This window comes from Phyllostomus hastatus, unplaced genomic scaffold, assembly GCF_019186645.2.
Source record: "Phyllostomus hastatus isolate PE091 unplaced genomic scaffold, TTU_PhHast_1.1 phas_scaffold_317, whole genome shotgun sequence".
In the NCBI taxonomy this organism is placed as follows: domain Eukaryota; kingdom Metazoa; phylum Chordata; class Mammalia; order Chiroptera; family Phyllostomidae; genus Phyllostomus; species Phyllostomus hastatus.
Genome location: NW_025334023.1, coordinates 15,427,345 through 15,445,206, shown reverse-complemented (window position 1 = coordinate 15,445,206; position 17,862 = coordinate 15,427,345). Strand labels below are relative to the sequence as shown.

Below are 17,862 nucleotides of genomic sequence, written 5' to 3'. Positions count from 1 at the left end.
TGACCAAGCACTGTGTTTAGCTTAGCAGCATTAACAGGAGAAACTGATACAATTCAATGGAAAAAAAGTTTGTAGACTGAAAACTGGAAGGTTATTTAAGCAAGGAAGCTTCATGAGAACACACAAAAAGTACTACATAAAGCTGTGGATACCCTACTGATAATGTGCTTTCTCTTTTTAACTGAACCATTTATCTTACTCTATATTACACATTTTATGCAACCGTTTCAACTTTTACACTTCTTCAAATGGCTATAATATGCCAAGAGACACATGGACTGTGTAATTCATAAAATAACCTATTTACACATTTTCTCAGCCTATCCTCTTTGAAGGATGTGTATAATAAGGAAGCATTTATGGAGGGACAAGACTTGAAACCAGAAGGGAGAACATTTGCCATCCTAGAACCTACAGTGAGGAAGGATGGATGTTCCATCTATTCTAATGTTTGATACTGTTGATCATTTTTATGCTGTTGATCATTATAATTCCCCAAGTGTTTGGAAGTCAGTCTACTCTGACCAAACATAAAGTTAGGTGAGACCTCCTAAGACTGTATTCCTTCCAGTATTGATATGCTTGGCCTTCCAAGTGAGGAAATATAGAAAAGAGGTGGGGAGTTGGTAATAACTTTCTACAGCTTTGTAACAAATTATCACAAATTTAGCAGCTTCAAAAAATATCCACTTATTCTCACATCTTCTGAAGGTTGTGAGTCCATGTATGGCATAGTGGGTTCACCATTCAGGATTAAAAAGGCTGAGATCAGGTGTTCCCCAGCTGCATTCCTTTCTGGAAGCCTTGTGAGAGAATCTGCTTCCCAACACATTCAAATTTTGGGCTGAATTCAATTCCCTTTGGATGTAGACCTGAGTCCCCATTTCCTTGCTGCTTTTTAGCCAGGGGTCACTCTTGGGTCGGGGAGGTCACCTGCATTCCTTTACACAAAGCTCCCTCTGACTTCATAGCCAACAGTAGAGCTTTTCCTGCAGCTGTCTCATACTAAATCCCTCTCATGATTGAATGTCTTTGGGAAGACTCAGGACTCTTTTCAAGGATCACCTAGATAAGTCATCTTTGCTGAGGAATAATTTCCCTATTTTAAGGTCAATTTATTTGGGACCTTAATTACATCTTGAAAATTCCTTCAACATCAGAACCTATGGTGATTAGTATTTTCTTTAATTTTAATTGTTGTTCAAGTACAATTTCTGCCCTTTACCTCATCCCAGCCCACCCCCAACAGGCCCCCTCCCTCCTGTCTCCACCCCCTCCTTCTTATTTGATTGAAAAATAATTGAAAACAGGTGTTGTACCAGACAGCAGGAATCTTGGATGCCATGTTAGAATTCTACCCGTACAGTCCCAACCCTATGGTCCCTGTCCCCCATTACATGACTCTGAAGCATCTCCCTTAAGAACATTCTCCATCCTCTCATCACTATATGCCATTATTTTGGAGGCTCTATGAAGTACAGAAAGTGTTGAAATTTTAGAACTGGAAAGATATGAATTTAAATCCCCTCTATATTTGCTGTGGGATTTCAAATGGGTTACTTGATCCCTCAGAGCCTCAGTTTCCTGAGTGGTAAAACCTAGGGAATTAAGAAAAGTAATTCAATGGCAATCATCTGTCCTATGCTAGACACTCAGCAAACTTTAGGTTCCTGACTTTTCATCCTTTTGAATGTTCTGAGATAGCTCCTCCAATCCACATCTAGTTATTCTGTATAAAGCCTTGGAAATTGAAAGACTAGATTTACAAACCCCAGAAATCAGTTGATTTTCAATAAATAACCTAACCATTTTCTCAAAACTTCTACATCATGCTTGTTTTTTGTTTTTTGAATTAAACAATTCACTGATGTTGACTGGCATATATTCATTAGAAACTTTATTTAAAAGTATTTTATCCTTCCTTGCTTTTCACTATTATTTAGAGATTCTAACACCTTCTACGCCCCCAGGGGAGGGAAAAAAAGGAATATCATATGAAGACAGCCAAGCAGTCAGTAGACTCCCACTATTGGGAAAAAAAATCCCAAAATATCTGTTAAAATGCTATTGGTAAGAGATTTGGCAGGGTGATGATTACATGTGGGTAGAACAGCAGTTTCCATAATAATTATGTGGGTTGCAAACAGATTTTGAAAAAAATAAAAGCTCTGGGATGTTTAATGAATGTTTGAATGTTCTAATAACCTTAATAGCATCAGGTAGAGACAGAAGACCATTTTGGAGGGGGGAACCAACTTAGCCTTTGAGAATCATTTTATAAGGCACATCCAAAAGCATTGTTTTCTCAGTTAAAAATGAATATATGCAGTTATCTGAACAGCATTGCCCTATAATTTGAAGTTTGCCTTTTAAAGTCTAATTTCCTAATAAGTCATTTTAAACATCTCTTGAGTGCTTAATATGTGCCAGACATTATAATAAACATAAGGATGAAGAGACATCCAAAACATAAAATTTATAGTCTGCTTGGGGAAAACAGAAGTGAATGTGCCTAACTTTAATACTATGATAAATACAAAACTGAAAACATCATGACATTGCCTCCTTGAGAGCAGAAATCCTATCTTCTTGTTCATCACTATGCCTCAACATTTAGAATATGAGTTACCCAATACCTGTTCAGTAAATAAGGGAGTAAATATCACAGTGTTTTGGAAGTAGAGAGGAGGGAACTATTTAGCCCAGGGGAGTTTGAGAAAGGTTGTTATAATTTTCATTGAAGCTTGGTCTGTCTGCTTGATGAATGAGTTGGATTTTATCAAATCATGAAACACATGAAGAGGTGAAAAGATGGCACTCTGTGCAGAGAGAATAGCATCCTCAAAGACTCGGAGGTGTGAAAGAGTGACATATTTGAGAAATACAAATCAGCATGCTGTGTCTCCAATATACAACACATGCCTGGTTGGTGTCAGCAGTAACAATATCATCATGATAAGCAGGACTAAAGAATTCAGTGAGCAAGAATAAATGTGTGCCTGACCCACCCATGACAAGTCTCCCGCTCATTTCCCCTCACGTTCCTGATACAAATTTAATGACTTCGGGAATAGACCTTCTGTGGCTACATTTTTAGTCTGATATTGCTCCTTTGAAACAGATTTTGAGGTGATTTATTTATGTTATTTGCTCATGGCAGATGGTTCCCCCAAAACTCTGTAGAGTTATACTAAATAATTGTGTTGCCAATTGAGAGTACAAATAATGAAATTCTACCCATTGCATGTGATTAGCCTTCCATGTACATAAATCAGAAGATTGTAAATGTAAAAATAAAAAGTTTGAAAACACACAGAATACTAATTGAGATGATCAGGGAATAATTTCAGGGAGACAAGACAGGAATATGATTTTCAGTGAGAGATGATTCAGTGACTAGAAACCTAATGGATTTTACTTTTGTGGACAGACTGAGTAAAAAAGGAAAGAAGATGTTCAGTGTATAGGATAAGCGAGGAAACTTCTAATGGTTTAGAAGTCATCAATACCTATCCAAGCAGGTCATGCCTAATGGGATGACAAGAACAGGGAGACTGTTACTAAACGGTGACCTCATGCTACATATATTTTTCTGTTTTCCATAGCAGCAACTTAAAACATAGATTGATAAAAAATAAAAAGGAAAGAAAGATTATATTGGCTGCCTTATAAAGTTTTAGATTTTTATAAGGGAGACAAAATTTAAAGTTATGTAGCATCTCTATATTAACATTCAATAATGCATGAAACATTTTTCTTCCTAATTTTCTAAGAGTTATTTTTATTCTTGTTAGCATGTAGTCCTCAAGAACTTCCACATTTCAGAAATTTATTTGGTACTAAATCTAGTGATTGTAAATCCTGCAGTAATTATTTTATAGCCATAACCACTTGGTGCACTTTATACGAGTAAATTTAGTTATTAAAGGACAAGTAAGATTATCCATCTCTGGGCATTGAGAGCTATTAAGTGTATGTGTTCAAAGAAGAGAGGAGAGGTTAAGTTTAGACTACTTAAGACTTATATTAGAAAATTATGAGAGTTAAATTTTGGTACATTAGATTGCTAATGTTTGGAATAATTGGGAGAGAATCCGTGATTTAAAGCAAGGGAAGAGAGAGGAAGTTCTGGGAGTTTTCAAGAGTGAGAAAGATGAGGAAGGATTTTTATAGTTGGAGAGAAGTACAGCATTTGAAACCTTAGAGTAAAGTAGGGCTGGGGGACCAGCTGCTTCAAGGTAGAACTATGTGTGCATGCCAATAAGTAAAGAAGTTAAAGTCAATAAATAAACATCAATTTGGATATTAATGTTACCAAGGATAATAATGGTAATGGCATTTTAAAGTGCTTTCTTATGTGCCAGTAACTATTTAAGTGTTTTATGGGTCCTAACTCATGTACTCCTTGTAAGGTAGATATTATTAGTACTCACTTTAAATAAGAAGACTAAGCCAAGAGATATTTGATTGTCTTAAATCACAGTTGAAGTGTTAGAGTCAGGATTCAGACTCAAATGGTGTGACTCCAGAATCTGTGCTCTTAGCCATTATACTTCCTCCCAAACTAAAAAAGTGACTTCAATTTCAAAGAAAAACAATAAAGGGTTGGAAGGAAAAATGTGAGCCAAGTGGTAAAACATCTAGAAAGATAAAAGTGAATACTAAAGACAAATGCAAGATTAAGGGTGATTAGAATTGAGTGATAAAAATGAATGGATGATACTAACTTCACATTTAAGGCTGTGATGAGAAGACATAGTCAGGGGCCAAGAGTCAGTTTTCCCACCTGTCCTCTGACTTAGGAGTGGGAGATGATGAAGCCCATGAAAAAGTCACCCAGGAAAGCTGTTTCCTTTGGTATGAGATAGGAGAGAGAGGAGGCAGAGGAAAAAGAAACCACTAAAAAAGTAGAGGAAATGGGAGAAGGGAGAGATGACATGTTTTAAGCTAAAAATAAATGAATTGGCCAAAAAGCAAATGTTTGCATAGCTCATTGCATTCTTTAACTAAGGCTTGGAGTGAGCCAGCAAGTAACTGGTCAAGAATTGTCTTAAGACCTTTCAAGAAGATAAGTCATAGTGATCTGTCAGTCCTACAGATGGAGGCTAGTGTGACCTGGTATTAAGAAGGAAAAGGTCATTTCTCATTGGTTTACCACTCTATGCACTGTGGTTGATGCCATGCAAGAAATATACTAGACATTCAATAAACAACTATTTGCTAAATGAACCAATCATCATAACTGATGATGACAAGCTGTTATTCTTTGCATGCCTGACAGCATTTATAGTGAATACAATTCATGGAGTATGGTTGGGCAAATATTGCAATATAGTTGAAGCATATTATTTAGAAAATACTAGGCTAAGTAGGTATTGATGGATTTTAAATTATATTACTTTATTATTATTCTCATTTTTTCTAGCTTTATTTAGGTCTAGTTGACAAATAAAGTTATGAGATATTTAAAGTATAAAACATGATGATTTTATACACATATATATCATAAAAGGATTATTCCTCCAAGTTATTTAATGCATCTGTCACCTCACATATCTACTTTTTTTAAATCAAGAACATATAGCTCTACTCTGTTAACACATTTCAATTATACAATACAGTATTAGCAACTATATTCACCATGTTATACATTAGATCCTCAGACCTTATTCAAATTATAACTGAAAGTTTTACCAACCTCTCCTTGTTTCCCCCACCCTGCAGACCCTCCAGCCACTTTTCTACTCTCTGTTTCTATGATTTTGATTCTTTCCTCCCTCCCTCCTTCCTTCCTTCCTTCCTTCCTTCCTTCCTTCCTTCCTTCCTTCCTTCCTTCCTTCCTTCCTTCCTTCCTTCCTTCCTTCCTTCCATTTTTGATTTCACGTATAAGTGATATCATCTGGTATTTGTTTCTCTCTCTGGCTTATTTCCCTTAGCATAATGTCCTCTCAGTTCATCTTTTTTGTTGTTTTTGTTCAGGCATTGTATTAATGAACTAAATATTTATTGAGCACCTGCCATATGTCAGATATTAGTTGAAATGGCAGTAAAACAGAATAGACCTGGTTGGTGGCATCCTCAGTGGAGGTTATCATCCAGTAGAGGGAAGTGACATTCTCTCAGTTAGCATGCATGTAACTAATTATAGATGTACTAAGTTATTACTTTATATAATTGCCTGGACACCCAGAGAATTGACCCCTCTGTCAGAAGATAAGGATGGTGGAAAAGGCTTTCAGAATTAGAGATACCATCATATGTAGACCACAGAGGAAACTCTACAGTAGTGAAATATTTTTATGAAAAATGCATTTCTTTCAAAAGTTGAGTAGAGTTGGTGTTGAAGACAGAAATGAAAACTCATTTGGTAGCACAGTTCTCAATATGATCATTCAAATTTTTAAAAGATTTTATTATTTTAGAGCAGTTTTAGGTTCACAGGAAAATTGAGAGGAAGGTACAGAGATTTCACATATCCCCCCTGCCCTGACACAAGCATGATCATCCCACGCCCCGCAATTATCAATTCCCTCCACTAGAGTGGTATGTAAGTTATAACTGATGAACCTGCCATGCAAATTACCCAAAGTCTCACAGTTTAAATTAGGGTTCACTCTTGATATTGTACATATATCTGTCATGCAAAGTAGTTTGTGGTATCATGCAGAGTATTTTCACTGTCCTAAAAATTCTGTGTTCTACTTCATCATATCTCTGTCTGCCCCTACCCCTTAATCCCTGGCAACCACTGATGTTTTTACTGCCTCCATAGTTTTACCTTTTCCAGAATGTCAAATAATTTCACTCAGAAATATGTATTCAAGTTTTTTCCATGTCTTTCCTGGCTTGGCAGCTCACTACCTTTTAGCACTGATTAATATTCCATTATCTGGATATAGCAGTTTATTTATCCATTCACTTGCTGAAGGACATCTTGGTTGCTTCCAAGTTGTTACAATTATGAATCAAGCTGCTCTAAACATATACATGCAGGTTTTTCTGTGTATATAAATTTTGGAACTCTTTGGTTTAATACCAAGAAGTGTGATTGTTGAATCATTTGATAAAATTATGTTCTGTTTTATAAGAAACCACCAAACTGTCCTCAAAGTGGCTATGCCATTTCATATCTGTGCCCACCCCCCCAACTAATGAGTAAGAATTCCTGTTGCTCTGCATTCTTTTAGCATTTGGCATGGTCTCTGTCCTGGGTTTTGGTAATTCTAATAGTTATATAATGCTATCTTGTTGTTTTAATTTATAATTAATGATAAAATAATAATCTTTAAATTAAAATATTTATGTTATAAACATATAATGGTATGGAGTATCAGGTCTTTACAGTTCTATAATTATCATTATTTCTCATTTGTTTGAGTGCCAATAGCTATTATTCAGCATACAAAAACATGAACAGAATAGAGTGGTTTAAATATGGTACTAGAACCACACATAATAAAAATATTAATTTGTATTTTTAACATTCAAATCAATTTGATGGAAATTATATAGAAATCAAGAGAAGAAACACTAGAGAGCATATAAAGGAAAATCTGATCATTGCAGACCCCAACATGTATTCATGTTCTCCATTTATTACTCAAACCTGATCTCTTCCTATATTTTATGGATTAGAACATGGAGCTACAATATCATTAATTTTTCTCCCATAAACCATAAAAACCCGACTACTCCCTCTTTTCTACACATCTAATCTGAGGGATTCCTAGAATCTTCCCCATTGCTGCAGCTGCTTTAATTCAATCCTGCATAGGTTTACTTGACCATTGCAACACATTTTCATTGTTTTTTTTTTAAACAGTATGTTATTATTCATGCTATTAGAGTTGTTCCAATTTCCCCCTCTTTTCCCCTCTTCACCCAGCCTGCCTCCCCACTCCCACAGTCAATCAACAAACTGTTGCTCAGGCCCATGGGTCATTGTTGTACGTTCTTTGACTAATCCTTTCACCTTCTTTCAATCAATCCCCACCTTTCCCTTCCCTTTTTATAGCTGTCAGTCTGTTCCACATTTCTATGCCTCTGGTTCTATTTTGCTTATTAATTTACTTTGTTCATTAGATTCTACTTATAAATGAGATTATATAATATTTGTCTTTCACCAACTGGTTTATTTTATTTAGCATAGTAGTTTCCACTTACATCCATGCTGTAACTAAAGGTAAGAATTCCTTATTTTTTACTGCTGCATAGTATTCCATTGTGTAAATGTAACATAGTTTTTTTTATCCACTCATCAACTGATGGGTACTTAAGCTGTTTCCAAATCTTGGGTAAATGTACATAGCACTGCTATGAACTTATATAAGGGTGCATATATTCTTTTTAATTTGTATTTGGGTCTTCTTAGGATATATCCCAATATTGGAATTGCTAGGTTAAAAGGCAGTTTTCACTTTTAAGTTTTCTGAGGAAATTCCATACTGTTTTTCATAGTGGCTGCACCAATCTTCACTTCCCACCAAGTGCAATAGGGTTCCCTTTTCTCCACACCCTCTCCAGCACCTATTGTTTGTTGATTTACTGACGATAGCCATTTTGGCAGGTGTGAGGTGACATCTCATTGAGGTTTTAATTTTCATCTGTCTGATGGCTAGTGATGTTGAGCATTTTTTGTTATGTTTATGGGGCATCCATATATTCTCCTTGTAAAAGTGTCTATTCAGGTCCTTTGACCATTTTTGATTGGATTGTTTGTCTTCCTGATGTTGAGTTGTGTAAGTTCTTTGTATATTTTAGAGATTAAACCCTTTTTCAATGTATTGTTGGCAAATATGTTCTCCCATAAATTGGGTTCCCTTTTCATTTTGATGATGGTTTATTTAGCTGTGCATAAAATTTGATGAAGTCCCATTTGTTTATTTTGTCCTTTATTTCTCTTGCCCCAGGAGATATATCAGCAGAAATATTACTACACAAGAGATCTGAAATTTTACTGCCTATGTTTTCCTCAGGGATGTTTATGGTATCATGACATATTAAAGTCTTTTATCCATTTTGAGTTTATTGTGGTATATGGTATAAGATGGCAGTGTAGTTTCTTTTTTTTTTTTTTGCATGTAACAGTCCACTTATCCCAACACCATTTATTGAAAAGACTATCTTTATTCCATTGTATGCTCTTGCCTCCTTTGTCAAATATTAATTGATAATAATGACACGAGTTGATGTCTAGGCTCTCTACTCTGTTCCATTGATCTATGTGTCTGTTCTTATGCCACTACTAGACCATTTTGATTTTAGTAGCATTATAGTATAGTTTGATATCAGGTCATGTGCTCCCTCTAACTTTGTTCTTCTTTCTCAAGATTGCTGAAGCAATGCAGGGGCTTTTGTTTCCATATAAATTTTTGCAATGTTTCTTCTAGATCTGTGAAATATTCCACTTTTATTTTAATGAGAATTGCATTGAATCTATACATTATTTTTGGTACTATGGGCATTTAATGATGTTAATTCTTACAATTCATGAACATAGTATATCCTTCCAATTATTTGCATCTTCCTTAATTTCTTTGTCCTATAGTTGTCCAAGAATAGGTCTTTTTCCTCCTTGGTTAAATTTACTTCTATGTATCTTTTTTTTTTGCAATAGTAAATGCAATTGATTCCTTAGTTTCTCTTTCTGATAGCTCATTATTGGTGTATAAAAATTCCATTGATTTCTGGATGTTGACTTTGTATCCTGCTACATTATACCTCAACATAATAAAGACCATATTCAAAAAACCTACTGCCAACATTGTATTCCACAGGCAAAAACTAAAAGCTTTCCCACTAAGATCAGGAGCAAGACAAGGGTATCTGCTTTCACTCTTATTCAACATAGTACTGGAAGTCGTAACCTCAGCAATCAGACATGAAGAAGAAATAACAGGCATCCAAATGGGAAAGGAAGAAGTAAAACTGTCACTATTCACAGATGGCATTATAGTGTACATAGAAAGCCTTACCAAAAAGCTACCTGACCTAATAAATGAATTTAGCAACACATTTTCTAACTTGGGTCTCTAACACTCATCTATAACCACTCTGATCTGTCACTTGCACTACTACCACTTCCAATTCTTATCCCTCTTCCTCTTATTTTTCACCTTAGAAGCCACCACTGGCTCTGCATTATTGTGAAATATAATGGGATAGCACAAAAGGCCATTCAAAATTGGTCCTCCTCTGCTTATTTTTTCCTTAGTTCACTATCCTGTGCATGCTACATGGTTGCAAAGCCTAATATTTATTATTCCCTGATTCCTAAATACATTCTCCTTATTTTGAATATTTCAAAATATTATTATTGCTCTATTATCAAAATTTTCCAAAACTCAAATCTTATCATTCTATAAGCAGTGAGTCAGCAATTTAATGATCTTTCCCAAGTGCATTTGGGAAAGCACTTGGGACAACGTGCTTTGCAGACAACAATAACTCATTTGTATCTGGTCATTTATTTATTTGTCTGTCCTCAAGACTCATTCTTCCTCTAGACTCAGCCTCTGGAGTGTAGTTTTGAAAACCTTTTTAACTTACATTTTTTTCAGTTTCAATACAGTTTCAACACACAGTATGGTAGATTATATTTTTCTTCAAAATATTCATTGACTCTCTCTTTGGAAAAAAATTACACACACAGATCTGTCCCATTCTTGTCAGGTTTGCCCTTACAATTTGCTTGGGCTAATGAAATGTGTGTTACTTTGAATCAGCATACTTAGGAACCATTGTGTGGTTCCATTATGCTCATCCCCACCCGATTCTACCAGATAGGTATATTCCAGAAGGAAACTGTTCTTTCAGACTAGGTCTCAGAATGTGAGTGACATGGAGCAGAGTTATAGGCCTTCTGCAGTGAACCTAAACACTGAACAAGAAATAATCTTTTGTTCTAAACCACTGAGATATTGGAACTGTCTATTACCACACAATAATTTAGTCTAAAATAATTATATATTTAACAAATGTTGAAGAAAATAAGGAAAGTTATAGAGAAGGTAAATTTTGACTGGGGAATTCCAGCATCAATTTAATTTTAAATAAGAACCTTCTGTTGAAAACAGAGAAGTAAATATTTATGTGTTGATCATTATGAGAAATAAGGAGAATTGGGGTTTGAGATGAAAAAGGGGGAAGTGCAGATCATAGATTGGATATGGTGCAATCTTAGGGAAAAAATGAAAATAAATTTTTACTACATGAATATGTCCTTAGGATGTCTACAGGAAAAATGTAAAGGAATCTACGGTATCTACTGAGGAGATATTTTGAGAGTGAGTACACTTTGAAGATTTCTCCTTTAGTTAAGCCAACCTAAGTAATTTAATTTTTTTTTTCAAAAAATAAATGAAAATAAAATAAAGTGGTTTTTCCTGTTTAAGTGTTCATCTGTTTACAGCCAAAGAAAGACTGGATGTCTGACTAAAAGAACATCCAAATTAAGAATTTATATGTACACTCAATTCTTGTTATTTATAGTAGTTATGGTCTATTAACATGTACCAAACACTAAATAAGTAAATACTGATCAATCCACCCTAAATACCCTATTGACCAGTGAATACTGATCAATAGGCTTAAATTGCCAGGAGCTTCTAGTCAAAACATTTTCAACTACTCAATACATGGCCTTGCTTATGTGTGTTCATTCCTGAAAACACCTTATTTCATGTATATTGTTGATTCATTAATATTAAACTCACAGAAAACAGCACTTTACTCACACTCAAGCGCAGCTGATTTTATATAGGTATTTTCTTTTCTTTTTTTTTTTTTTTTTACTATTGTGTGATTACAGTTGTCCCCAGTTTTCCCCTTTACTCTCCCTGACCTAACCATGCCCCACCTTCCACATTCAATCTTCCCTCCACCCCTATTGCCTTTGTCCATGGGTCCTTTATACATGTTCCTTGACTTGATCCTTCCCCTTCTTGCCCCTAATACCCCCTACCTCCTCCCCTCAGGTCACTGTCAGTTTGTTCTTTATTTCCATGCCTCTGGTTCTATTTTGCTTGCTTGTTTGTTTTATTGACTAGGTTCCACTTATAGGTGAGATCACATGGTATTCATCTTTCACCACCTGGCTTATTTCATTGAGCATAATACTCTCCAGTTCTGTCCATGCTGTCGTGAAGGATAGGAGTTCCTTCTTTCTTTCTGTTGCATGGTATTCCATTGTGTAAATATACCAGTTTCTTGATCTATTCATTTACTGATTGATTCTTAGGCTGTTTCCAGCACTTGGCTATTGTAAATACTGCTGCTATGAACATTGGGGTGCATAGGTTCCTTTGAACCTATAGGTTCCTATGTTTCAGGATTCTTAGAGTATAATCATAGCAGTGAAATTGCCAGGTCAAAAGGCAGTTCCATTTTTAGTGTTTTGAGGGAATTCCATACTGTTTTGCACAGTAGCTGCACCAGTCTGCATTCCCACCAGCAGTGCACTAGGGTTCCCTTTTCTCCACATCCTCATCAAAACTTGTTGTTTATTGACTTGTTTATGATGGCCACTCTGTCTAGTGTGAATGGTATCTTATTGTGGTTTTAACTTGCATCTCTCTGATGGTTAGTGATGCTGAGCATCTTTTCATGTTTCTGGTCCTTCTATATGTCCTCTTTGGAGAACTGTCTATTGAGGTCCTTTGTCCATTTTTTAATTAGATAGTTTGTCTCCCTGCTGTTAACTCATATAAATTCTTCATATATTTTTAAATGAAACCCTTGTTTGAATGTCATTGGCAAATATATATTTCCATATGTTTGTTTCCCTTTTCATTTTGCTGATGTTTTCTTTAGCCATGAAGAAACTTTTTAATTTGATGTAGTCTCATTTTTTTATTCTTTCCTTTATATCCCTTGCCCTCGGGACATATTGGTGAAAATATTGCTGCATGGAATATCTGAAATTTTCCTGCCTATGTTCTCCTCCAGGACTTTTCTGTTGTCACAACTTATATTTAAGTCTTTAATTCATCTTGATTTTATTTTTGTGTATGGTGTAAGTTGGTGGTGGAGTTTCAAAGCATTAACATTATCAAAATGTCCATACTACCCAAATCAATTTATAGATTCAATGCAATCCCTACTAAAATATCAATGACATATTTAACAGATATAGAACAAACATTTCAAAAATGCATATGGAACCATAAATGACCCTAAATAGCCTCAGCAATTCTGAGAAAGAAGTGAAAAGTAGGAGGAATCACAATTCCTGGTATCAAACTATATTACAAAGCCACTATAATCAAAACAGTCTGGTACTGGCATAAGAACAGACACATAAATCAATGAAACAGAATAGAGAGCTCAGAAATACACCCATGTCTCTGTGGTCAATTAATATTTGACAAATGGGGCAGATGCATAAAATAGAAAAAATAGCCTCTTCAACAAATGGTGTTGGGAGATCTGGACAGCTACATGTATATAGGTATTTTCTATGTAAGGTATATCACAGCCTTTGTGCTTGGGAATTCAATAACAAATCAGCACCATGATTGGGGGTTATTTTTAACAGCAAAATCAACAAAACACACACACACAAATTATTAAGTTGGTAACTCTGCAAATACAAAATCTGCATATAATGAGGACTGACTCATCAAATAATTGGAAAGAAAATAATGAAATTAATTAGAGGAGATCAATAAAAATACCAACCAGTGAGAAAGGAGAAATTATGTGGGTGGATAGGTGGACAGATGGCTGGCTGGTTGGATGGATGAATGAATGGGTGAATAACCTGATAGATAGTTAGATAGGGAGACAGATCAATTGATTGATAGATCAATAGATAGATGGATACATATATAGATACAAACAAACAAATTCTAGAAAAGTGCCTTAAATGCAGTGTATTTTCAGTTTGTGTCCTAATCTCGCTGCCCTTTTTTCCTGATCTGGTAAATTATTTGTTACCCAAAGGCATTGAAGAAATGCCAGAGCCTTGAGAGGCCACACTTTCAGTGCAGTAGAAAACAGCACATAGTAGAAAAGTAAGCTCAAGTTTTTTGGGGGATTTTAGCTTACTTTTAAATTTATTATTTCTTACTTACAGATACTCTGCCATCTTAACACAAATCTTAAAAGCATGTTTTTATGAAAATGTAAATATTTAATAACCTAAAGTCAATATAACACCATCTAACTTAGCCACCATGGAACTGAAATTGGAGAAATCAGTGTTCGTGCTGCCTGTTACTACCAGAACCAATAAGCAGAGATAAGGATTGCATCTTTATGGGCACTTTATTCAGATGGTCAGTGATCTGAGAAGACAGTGGGTTATGTACCCTAAAAGGCTATCTTATATCTCATCTCAAGTCAACCTTTTTTATAAGAAGAAGAAAAGTGTGGGAAAGAGGTTTGGAATTCAGAAAAAAAGTAGGTAAAGGGTTTGGAATTTAGGGGAAAATTTAATCAGATGAAAAGTGAAGCCCTGCAATTTTCCTACCATTCTTTCATTTGTGGACCATTGACTTTCTTTTTTTAAATTATATTTTATTGATTATGCTATTACAATTGTCCCAATTTTCCCCTCAGGCAATCCCCAAACCATTGCTCATGCCCATGGGTCATGCATATAGGTTCTTTGGCTGCTTCACTTTCTATACTGTACTTTACATCCCCATGGCTATTCTGTAACTACCTATTTGTAATTCTTACTCCCCTCACCTCTTCATCCATTCCTCCACACCCCTCTTCCATCTAAGTCCTGGACAGTGTATGTCTTTCCCTGGAGCCCAGAGGCTCAGATACCATCTTGATTGCTTATGGTCTTCCTGGGGCACAAAAGGACAGATTGCTTGTTGGTCTGCTGGTGTCAGGGTGGGTCTGGTCATCCTGGTTCCTAGAACAATAGCTTTCTACTTGCATTAATTACTGTCTACATGCATTAATTACTAAGCTTATCAACTGTAAGTTAAAACTAAAAATTTTCCAATTCTTGAGTCCCCCCATCAGAACGAACTTACTTGAGATTAAAGAGCTGATAATCCCCAATAAATTCAAATAGAATAACTCTGTTTTGTCACATAGATATTGGAATTTTCTGTTCACATACAAATCCACTATGGTTTTTATTTTGCTGTTGAACAAAAATATATGGACCAAAATTATTTTAAATTCACAACTCCAACTTATAGGCTACTAATAAAATATCATCTCTGGCTAAAGTTTTAAATACAGAAAAGAGATCTATACTTTTTTTAAAAAGCTAAAGAACATAATGAAAGATTAGTAAATTAACACAATTTGCCTCTGACATTTTTGAATGGAAATATAACCTCTAAAAAAGTTTATGAAGACAGACTTTTATAATCCCCATTAAATTTGATGAATTAATTGTGAAGAGTAAATTGGACCCATTATAATCTTGCATTTCTTATGTAATATTCATAATCATAACATTACATGAAAGCAAGCTAGTGATAACAGAAGAAGCGATTTCAATTTTCTCTTTCTCTGACAGTGGGTGCTTGACAAGCAGAGCTTCCTGTCCCATTCAAAGTATGCTGTGCTTCTCCTCAAATGCCAATGAGACCCACACTCTCATACCATGGATATAATAAACCCTCCAAAACAGAGGGAGAAAATGAGGCAAACAAGCCTACTTCATTTCAACTTGTCAGCTTTAAATAAAGCTTCTGTAGCTGAATATAAGAATCTTGAGGGAAGATGTGTGAAGTAACAAAATTCAACACGGGAACAAAACATATTGCATTCTTTTTTTTTTTCCCAGATCTGCCACAAAAGTTTTGAAATTTCACCATAGATAAATTTTAATAAAATACCTTCTTGTCAAGGAGGACTTAGAGGAAGAAATAGTTTATTTTGTTTTTTTTCTCCTCTTCCACCCACTGAGGCCTTAGGAAATATCTCAAGTTGCCTCAAACCCTTACAATATCTTTGCAACAACTCTCACTATCAGTTTTTTAAGTCAGAGTTGATATGGAAAGTTGACACTGAAAAACAGGAAATCCTTTTGCAATTATGTTAATTACTTACATAATACTTCTGGATGGATTTTATAAGCAAAATATAAGAGCATGCTCTCTGCCTACAAAAATAGAGTATAAATGCATTTGAACAATAATAAAAAGAAATGAACATTCTGATAAACATAAATATCTGAGTATCAATAAATAATTATTGTTAATATAAATCCTTTTCTTCACCCTTTCCCCAGTATCCACTCCCCTTAACCCAACTCCAAACACTCCAGCAAAGCATTTTGGAGGCTCCATTCTATTCTTCCACTCAACTCATTCCATATCCCTTCTCTTCCCTGTTTGGGTTTTTTTTTTCATTGTTAAATTTTCCCTTGACTCTATCTTTCCTGAAAGAGCCATTGCTCCTCTTCAAAGGAAGGACAACAGCACTGGGTCCCAGCAGGTACATAGCACAAGTTGTGTAAATTCCAGTGGGAGAGAGGATGGAAAAAGTCAGTGTCTTTTCCTTGAATGCCCCCAAGGTGTGAATAAATTTGATACAAAGATCAAGTCTTGTCTTTTATTTCCAGCGTTGCATCTCATGTATTTTTCTAATAAACTTAGAATACTTTTCCTTGTTCTATTATACTCAAACCATTATAACATGAACTCTCTGATTTCAACTCTTTTATTGTGCAATTGCTAGATTACTTTGAGTGATCAGTGCATAAAATGATAGTGATGTTGAGGAGTATGCACCCTGACACCATGTCTGATGGCACATTGTTAAGATGTTCTTTCAATCACTCCACTATAAGACATAATTTCGTATGTGTGTTTTAAGCGCGTTAGAGAAACAGTATGAGAATAAAAACAAATATATGGGCTATGGACTACAAGGACTTCAGTTTGAGGCTCTGATGAATGTTCATAATAGCAAGTTTTTTTTAACCTCTCTATAGTTCACTTGTGAAATGGAAGGAAGGAAGGGAGGGAGGAAGGGAGGGAGGGAGGGAGGGTGGATAATGTGATATAGGACAATTAAATTAATAATAATCATGTTTTAGAAATAGTTTCATTATTTTATGATCATTATAATAATTACTATACAGAAAAAAATGTATTCAAAGTTAACTTGACCTAGCTATAAAATGTTCAATAAATAGTGTGAATGGTGGTATTATGCAGCTTCCAGACATACACAGTATTTTGCAACCAATAAAATTCTGGCAGAACATTAGTTATTCCCTGAAGTTCAAGGTAAGTGGGCTTGGTGCCTTCCAGTACTCTTAGACCCAAAGTTTCCACTGTGTTTTGCATTTTTTATTCTAACAAGCTGCTATCTTAGGAGTCATGTAGGCATCATGCAGGACCATGGTGTGGCCTAAAGTAACTATTTAATGACATCCTTTCAAAAGGAAAGCCAATGGAATCATTTTCTTAAAAGATATCTGTTCTAAGCTGAAGGGTTTTCTGTTTTCCCACAGTGATGGATGGGCTGACAGGTATGATGTAACAGATGGATATCAGAGAGAAGCTGTTGGTGGAATCACAATCAAACTCCAGTCTCCCGATGTCAAGTGGTTTGATGATTATTATCTGAAGCTCCGGCCAGAAACAAACCTCCGAAACCCTTGGTTTCAAGAATTTTGGCAGCATCGTTTTCAGTGTCGCCTGGAAGGGTTTGCACAGGAGAACAGCAAATACAACAAGACATGCAATAGTAAGCATATTTATCGTTTCGTTTGAAGTGAATAAGTCTGAGACTCCAATTTGAGTAAATGGTGTCATGGGGATAGTGGCTGTAATCTGTTAGAGAGGAGGGCTTTTATATAAACCGAGTATTGCTACATATAGTGATAATCAGGTTTTATTCTCATATTAGAGCAGTGTCTACTCTATTGAGATTAAAATG

General features: G+C 35.3%; 1 protein-coding gene across 3 annotated transcripts in view; it reads left to right on the top strand.

Annotated features, from left to right (window-relative positions):
* The window catches only part of GRM5 (glutamate metabotropic receptor 5), a 475,017-nt gene that overhangs the window by 318,020 nt on the left and 139,135 nt on the right, over positions 1-17,862 (top strand). For all 3 annotated transcript variants that reach the window (XM_045818291.1, XM_045818292.1, XM_045818290.1), the window contains exon 4: positions 17,435-17,670. In XM_045818291.1, coding sequence (XP_045674247.1) covers positions 17,435-17,670 — 236 coding nt within the window. The remainder of the gene's footprint in view (positions 1-17,434; positions 17,671-17,862) is intronic.